The 8,614-nt window shown below is 40.5% G+C and overlaps 1 protein-coding gene across 1 annotated transcript; it reads left to right on the top strand.

The window, feature by feature from the left end:
• Positions 1–439: 439 nt before the first annotated feature.
• On the top strand, positions 440–1,251 carry LOC114240048 (uncharacterized). Its single transcript, XM_028170499.2, has 2 exons — positions 440–591; positions 1,029–1,251. The coding sequence occupies exons 1-2, from the start codon at positions 461–463 to the stop codon at positions 1,222–1,224; spliced, it is 327 nt and encodes a 108-aa protein (XP_028026300.2). The 5' UTR covers positions 440–460; the 3' UTR covers positions 1,225–1,251.
• The last annotated feature ends 7,363 nt before the right edge of the window (positions 1,252–8,614 follow it).

Raw genomic sequence — 8,614 nt, 5'->3', positions numbered from 1 at the left:
GACCTAAAGGATAAGACGTCCGGTGCATTCGTGTGTAGCGATGCACCGGTGTTCGAATCCCGCAGGCGGGTACCAATTTTTCTAATGAAATACGTACTCAAGAAATGTTCACGATTGACTTCCACGGTGAAGGAATAACATCGTGTAATAAAAATCAAACCCGCAAAATTATAATTTGCCTAATCACTGGTGGTAGGACCTCTTGGGAGTCCGCACGGGTAGGTACCACCACCCCGCTTATTTCCGCCGTGAAGCAGTAATGCGTTTCGGTTCGAAGGGTGGGGTAGCCGTTGTAACTATACTGAGACCTTAGAACTTATATCTCATGGTGGGTGGCGCATTTACGTTGTAGATGTCTATGGGCTCCAGTAACCACTTAACACCAGGTGGGCTGTGAGCTCGTCCACCCATCTAAGCAATAAAAAAAAAAAAAAAAAAAAATAACTCACCAATCCTCAGGATGGACCTGACCCACCGTTCTACAGTCAGGTCGCGATGCACCGGAGTCAACAGCATGTGGTACATAGTCGCCTTGGTGATGCCCCTGTTTAGTGTACAGAACTGTGTCATGACTCTTAGATGCACTCCAAGGTATTCAATTTTAACATAACTTATGATTTTGCAATTTGAATTTTTTAAGCAGGTAACAGAGACATCTATAATTTTACTCAAGAACGAGATGAGAGTCAAATTGACTTGAGAACAACCTTAAATAATAGTTACACTAAAATACGTTAGATGGCGCTGTAATAAATTTAATTGGTTTGTTTTCTAAATTCCAATACTTATTTTAACGCATTGAAATTTACTTCGGTATCTATAGCTTACTTTATTGTAAAATAAAACTGTGGCAATATAAATTCTATAATAAACGAATGAGTAATAATGTCGAACCAAAAAAAATCAAGATAAGATTAGCTTAATGTGAACTGAAATTCATGTTTCAATTTATGATAATATTATTATTAACTTATCTTTTTGGTAATTATAGGTGCTAATAAATTTAACCGTTTGGCATTCAATTTTAGCACTGTCATGAACACTGCTGAAATAATCCTTCATCATGTGAACAAGCTCTGTACTAAGGCGCGAGCCAATCTTAGAAGATTAGTTCAAGATCAGATTGCGAGAGATTTCTTCGCGACTGCAATGGATATTGTACTAGTCATTTACGCTTTGGGATTCTTAATTCTTTCCCTGTATCAAGCTTCTGTGTTTGGATGAGTTGGTAACAAAGTTAAGCGCCATCTGTTGGTGTTAAGTAAAATTAAATATCTGAAATGTCATTGTTGCACAAAAATCTTGGCGGGAAATCGATTTGTATTTATTGATTATAAATTTGGAAAATCTAAAATATGTTTTGTATTTATGTTTTACATGCTTTTTTTTATCTATTCTGATAGCCTTGAGGGGCGAGGACAGGTACATTCGTATCGAGCGATGCCACCAGTACCGGTGTTCGAATCCCGCAGGCGGGTAACAATTTATCTAATAAAATACGTACTACAAAGATTATCACGAATTACTTCCACGGTGAAGGACCAACATCGTGTAATAAAATGAAACCACTAAAAAATATAATTTGCGTAATTACTGGTGGTAGTACCTCTTGTGAGTCCGCACGAGTAGGTACCACCACCTTGCCTATTTCTGCCGTGAAGCAGTAATGCGCTTCGGTTTTAAGGGTGGGGCAGCTGTTGTAACTATACTGAGACCTTAGAACTCATATCTCAAGATGGGTGGCGGCATTTACATTGTGGATGCCTATGGGCTCCGGTAACAACTTAAACCAGGTGGGCTGTGAGCTCCTCCACCAATCTATGCAATAAAAAAATCATTAAAAATAAGGAATACGACATCATGAGGATGTACCTTAGTACATGTAAGTAGGCATCATTAATAAACAACACCGAGAAATATTATTATCAAAGGAATTTAATGCACTCGTGTTCAGCAATTATCTTTATTGCAATAAATGCGTCATTGCATGGGCAGCTGTGGAATGCGGTGAACGCATAGATTTTTATCAACAAACCTGCGAAATATCCATCAGGTCCAAATAACTGTTACATTAGACGCCTTCAGCTCTAACACTAAGAGAAAGTTTAGGGACCCGGGTAACCGTATAACTTCACCCATGCATCAGCCTGCTGAGTTTTTCGCCGGATCTTCTTAGCGGGTTGCGATTCCGATCCGATAGTAGATTCATTCGCGAATCAACTACTCCTAAGTTGTTAGGTCTCCTTCGGAGGCGCTCGGGCAGCTGTTAGCAAATTCCACCCCTTTTTTTTATTGCTTAGATGGGTGGACGAGCTCACAGCCCACCTGGTGTTAAGTGGTTACTGGAGCCCATAGGCATCCACAACGTAAATGCGCCACCCACCTTGAGATATAAGTTCTAAGGTCTCAAGTATAGTTACAACGGCTGCCCCGCCCTTCAAACCGAAACGCATTACTGCTTCACGGCAGAAATAGACAGGGTGGTGGTACCCACCCGCGCGGACTCAAAAGAGGTCCTACCACCAGTAATTACACAAATTATAATTTTGCGGGTTTCATTTTTATTACACGATGTTATTCCTTCACCGTGGAAATCAATCGTGAACATTTGTTGAGTACGTATTTCATAAGAAAAATTGGTACCCGTCTGCGGGCTCCGGACACCGGTGCATCGCTCAACACGAATGTACCGGACGACTTATCCGTTAGGCCACCACGATTTCAAAAACCCTCCTGGTTAAGCCTTAGCTCGCCCACCTGTCCTGGTGAAACTGGAAAAGCCTCCGGACCACCAGTAATCGAGGATTTACGAGTCACAAAAAAATGAACTCATGTTATTAACGTCTATGGGCTCCGGTAACCGCTAAACGCCAGATAGAATTTTCGTTCACTTCATCATCATCTTAGACCTTACAGCCCAGGTTGGGTATAGCCTGGTCCAGTATGTCTCTCCAGACTGTTCAGGACCTTCTCCTTCCAGTTCCTGACACCGATAACTTTGAGGTCGCACTCCACGCCATCCAACCATCGGAGTTTGGGTCTGCCACGACTTCTGCGGCCCTCTGGTTTGCCATAGAGCAATTGTCTTGGCATTCGGGTCTCCTTCATTCGAACCACATGTCCTTTCCTTTCGTTCACTTGCCCGTACAATATAAAGGCCTTATTGTTCTTGTAGAAAATTATGGAAATTTTTGTATTTTCATCACATTAAACCATGAAATGTGGCTTCGCGGTAAATTTTGCGTCGAAGACAATAAGTAGATGGAATTATATTTTCAAAACATTGCATTACGCTAGCTGACTTCCCCTTCAATGGAAATGCAATATACAATAATTAGTGGTGTTACAGTGCCCGCCGATAAATATTGCAAATCGTCCTTTAGAAAGAGATAATCGGCTAATTTCGGCTTTGTAGTGTCATCTCTGTCGCGCGCTACTTAAGTAACGTGTGCGATAGAGATAATGATTAAAATTTATCGATTTTCTCTTTCTAAAGAATCTTTTGGGGACGGAAAACATTTTTATATAAAATGGGCCCATAATTAAAAACGAGACTATCCAAATAACTTATCTATAAAACGCCTTCAAACACACAAATATGATCAATCAAGTAATTGTGTTCATAAAAAAAAACTATCCAAAAATGGGTCATATTTTTCTTTTAAAATATCTAAGCGATTAGTAATCATCACGGTCGAATAATAAAACAAACGATTTGTTTGTCTGTACGTTTCGTATAATTTGTTAGTCATTTACTGAAAACGTATGATGTCATAGCCTTCATAGGTTAGGGTTGCGCGATATTAACTGAAATTAACACTATAACAAGGTAGGTTTTTCATGAAGGAATCGCAAGCAAAATGAACATTCCCCGTGTCAATATAGTGCGTGTCGTGTGAAATTGCTTTAGACAATACCACCATCTCGTTTTTACTATCGCACCGCCCGCCACCGGAGTAGAGTTCATCCATACTACCTGGAGCCACTGCGTTCATCCACAGTGCGTTTCCAGAGATCTTATTTGTCACGTACCCTCCGACTCTGGAATGAGCTCCCCTCCACGGTGTTTCCCGAGCGCTATGACATGTCCTTCTACAAAACGAGGCTTACGGAGAGTACTTAACAATAGGCAGGGGTTTGACTCTGCCCCTGACATTGCTGAAGTCCATGAGCGACGGTAACCACTCACCATCAGGTGGGCTGTATGCTCGTCTACCTATACGGCAATAAAATAAAAAATCTTGCAGTCTGCTTTATATTAAAGACAAATTAGTTTAGCATTTAAATCTAGAGATTTAAACATTAAGAGATTAAAACAGCTTCACTGCTCGTCTAGAGACGAGCGGTGAAGCTGTTTTTGTATATTCGATAGGTCCTGAACTTCCTTGCACACGTAACCCGAAAAACATTTAGTATTTACCACATCGATACAACATCAAACTACGAATTTTCCCAGCCCTATTCCACTCAGACGTGTTTACACAACTGTTTTTGCATTTTACTAAATGATTAAGAAAATACATTTATCTACACGAAAAATAACCTAAACGATGCCATTACGTCGCCAGCGCGGATTCACTAAAAAAATATCATATTGAATATCGTCTGATTCAAACGGAAATCATACGTAGATAAACAAAAATTTTTTTTATTCTGACTAGGCTTAGTCTGCTGTTTCGCTTCATATGCCATAACGATCACTACAGAGAATAAGGTCGGACAATCATGAACTTTACTGTCTTAATTTAGCCTAAGGTTCTATTTTAATCAACATCAAATAGCTGACATCTGTTCGTGCTTAGATTTCTATATAATTCAATTTGATTCCTCTTCTGGCTATCGGTGGTAAGATTTCATCGGAGCCCGGTATGTAATAATAAAAGAATCTTAATATTTACATGTTCAATATTTACCAATTACCGCGTGTTTCAAGTCGATCGTGACGACTACAGACTTCTCACATATGCACACATATGCAGGCATGTTCCTCAACTAAATTCAACATAAAATAAATTCACAGATCACGATTTTACGATTGACCGTTGCGTCTATTACTCCAAAGACAGGTTTACGCAATCGCTATCCGTTACTCAAACGAAGTTAAGGCGTGTGGCGTTCTGCGAGTGCACCATCTCGCAGAAGGAGGCGGCGGGGAGCGTGAGAGACGCACAGGCCCGCCGCCGTCGAGCGGGGGCCAGGGAGGCGGATATCGCCCAAGCCCTGGCCCTCTAAGTGTTTCGGGTCCCCTCACATGTCGGCCTGGGGACCGGCGAAGGGGGCCTAAGAAGACGACGTGCAAGCTGCTCTGCACGCGTTTTATGCATGAGCATCCGGGTGATGGAAGGCCGGCTATCATCAACCCACGCTGGTTCTGACCCAGCGGGGTATTCCGTAGGATAGACCATTCTAACCGGCGCCATCTAGGCGGGCTTCGGATAGCCTGCCGACCGAGAGGGCTGGTGGTCGTGGCGCCGACGACCGCCAGTCCGGCGTCCCGAGGGGGAGGGTGATGGGAGAGATGTGCTCCGCACTAAACGCTTCACTTTCCCCCCTTTGCCTTTTCATGAGTTTTGTCTCATGCGAGGTTTGGACGTTGGTTGTTGAGACACAGGAGGTTTTGGTCGGTTCGACTCCGACATGCCCCGCCCTCCATCCCCAGTGAAGGGCGGAAGTCCGGCGATTTCCTCCTGACAAAAAAAGGCGGGTAGCCATCATACAACAGAAGACATTTCACAGATGCCTGAATCTCGCTTACGACATTCTCAAGATATATACAAGTTTTGAATTATTGGACCACAGTCGACGCCCTAGACACGTCCCTACGGATCCATCATGTCCACTAACTCTATCATTAGACGCCTTCAGCTCTAGGAGCAGGCTAAGGGACCCTCGTAACCATACTCTTCGAACTCGGGATAGAGATAAACGTGCAACTTAACCCATACATCAGCTCTCTGAGTTTCTCGCCGGATCTTCTCAGAGGGTAACGATTCCGATCCGAGCTGGATCTCTTGTTCAGAAGAGATCGATCTTCTAGCTGTTAGCTGTTAGCAAATCTCACCCCTCTTAGCAGAGCCTGTACTCGCCTACCTGTCCTGGTGAAACTGGAAAAACTTCCAGGCCACCAGTAATCCGTTCTTCTTAAAAAAAAGCCAATCCTGATGTGTATCTCATTGACTATTCATTGAGGTTATGACGTCAGTAGACAAAGTTTTCTGTCCATTTTTCTGTTATTGCTCTGGACAGGCTAACGTGCTCGCAGCTCTCCTGGCGTTAAAGGTTTAATTGGGCTTGTAGATATCAGAATAATTGACGCACCACAAAACAGCCGGCGCCCTACCCCGGACCGGGCCGGAGCCCAGTCGGAGTTACTGAGACGGCGGGACAGGGCTTACGCAGAGCATATTACATCCATCCCGCCGTCACCCAAACGCCGGACCGGCGCGGCGACACGAATTTTTTTGTTTTTTTTTTTAAATTTTTGAAATTTTAGGCCTAGCACTTGCCCAACCTGGGAATTAGGACACGTATGTTTCGCGACATAATTAAGCAGTATCCTACATGCATATGTACTCATGCCGGCAATAAAATGTACATAAGGTTTAAACGGCAAGCTCCATCAAAATCACCAATTTATACATTCTATATTTTATAAATAAAACGCATATGTACCCAACGATAAGCTGAATAAAATAATTGTATTTCTTTTACTACCCTTGATTTTACCGTCCAATTATCTTCACCTATTCTCTCACAGCTTAGGACTTAGCTACCGGGTTCTGTAAAGAGTTCTGCTTAACATGTGTACTCCATAAATTTAAGTTCTTCCTTGTTTAAAATAAACCGGGTCAGCCTGATAATGTTACCAGACTAAAGAATTTCAACCATATTTTTTCAGTACTCATTCCAATTCGCGCTAAAATTTTATTTTTTTGCATGAGCGATTTTGAAATTATCTCATTTTCATTAATAGCGCCGTTGTGAACAAAATAATTCCATTGTATGCGACTCGGTAACGATCTCTGGGTCTATATTGACCAATATAGATTGAGTAACATAAAATTATGTTGTTGCATTCACAATGACATTGTATATAAGGTATTTTTAGATATATATGAATGCTTCATACATAATACATATTATGTAAATATTTTACTGCCAATCTTTATTTGACATCTTGAGTATTTTATGGTGCATGCCCGTAATATATTATGTAATGTGTAATGCAATAAAGTGTAACTAATTTAGGGCTACATTTTTCAATAGGACGTTAATCATTTAAAGGAAAATTTTGGAGGGAAAAAAGAACAGTTGTATGAAAATACTCGTTCTTTTGTTTCACTGGTGGTAGGACCTCTTGTGAGTCCGCACGGGTAGGTACCACCACCCTGCTCATTTCTGCCGTGAAGCAGTAACGCGTTTCGGTTTGAAGGGCGGGGCAGCCGTTGTAACTATACTGAGACCTTAGAACTTATATCTCAAGGTGGGTGGCGCATTTACGTTGTAGATGTTTATCGGCTCCAGTAACTACTTAATACCAGGTGGGCTGTGAGCTCGTCCACCCATCTAAGCCATAAAAAAAAAACTTTTAAAATCAGGCGTCCAAATTATTTGATGGATAGAACGGGCGTTTTGAATATATAATTCTTTTGCTCGAGAAAAGTCTAACTGTATAACAATAATTTACATATGCGTCTAAATATTATGATGTTTTACAAGTAATATGTCCATATTTCGTTGCATCGCTGAAAAATGTGGTGTCTGATCGTGATTCTGTGCGAGGTCACCACATACCTTCCTCCAGTAAATTTGAGGTCCACGGGCATGATGATGGATAGGGATAACATACTTTGGGACATGAGGTCGATGTTTCCATTGTAAAGTATAACGAATCTCCTATGTTATGTTCGGATGTACCTTTTTCGAAAAATCACATTTATACGATAATATATTTTTTATTTACTTCCCGGGTCTATAATTAAATATACTCGTAGTAATCATTATTATATTGGGATAATTTACTTTCGCATAGTAATTAATCACCTTATTGCATTTAAACTAACAGAATTTGAAGTCTTATTTTTAATCATGAGCATTCTAACTTATGTTCCTAAAGGTGTTTCTGGATCATTTTTTAATTTTATTTATTTTCGATTATACTACAGATTCTGAAGAAACTGCTTATACATTGAACTGAGTTAGGGACACTATGTGCCACGTTCAAGCGTGACAACAAAATTGTCCCTAAAGCGTGATGACCCTGAAAATTATAACACAGAAACATTTTGTTTTACAGTATACATAATATTACACATATAGTAGTCCCTTGGTAGTCAAAATTCGACTATAATTAGTTGAAATTATAAGTTTGAACATTATTATGGTTCTATTGCAAAAAACTATTATTTTGCTTCCTATAATCACAGATTTTGCATTACAGAAAAATAATATTAAAGACAAACAATATTAATTTATTCTCAATTTGACCATAGACTTTAGGCAATAACAAAAGTTTGACAGTAAACGAAGGGTATATTATATGCGTGTGTGTGTGTGTGTGTCAAATACACAGTAGTGTGTGTCATGTTTCTTTAATTGGTTTAATATATTTTTT

Source organism: Bombyx mandarina, chromosome 06 (genome assembly GCF_030267445.1).
Source record: "Bombyx mandarina strain Sakado chromosome 06, ASM3026744v2".
In the NCBI taxonomy this organism is placed as follows: Eukaryota; Metazoa; Arthropoda; class Insecta; order Lepidoptera; family Bombycidae; genus Bombyx; species Bombyx mandarina.
The sequence above is the reverse complement of the archived record's forward strand: the minus strand, read 5'-3'. Positions and strand labels throughout refer to the sequence as shown.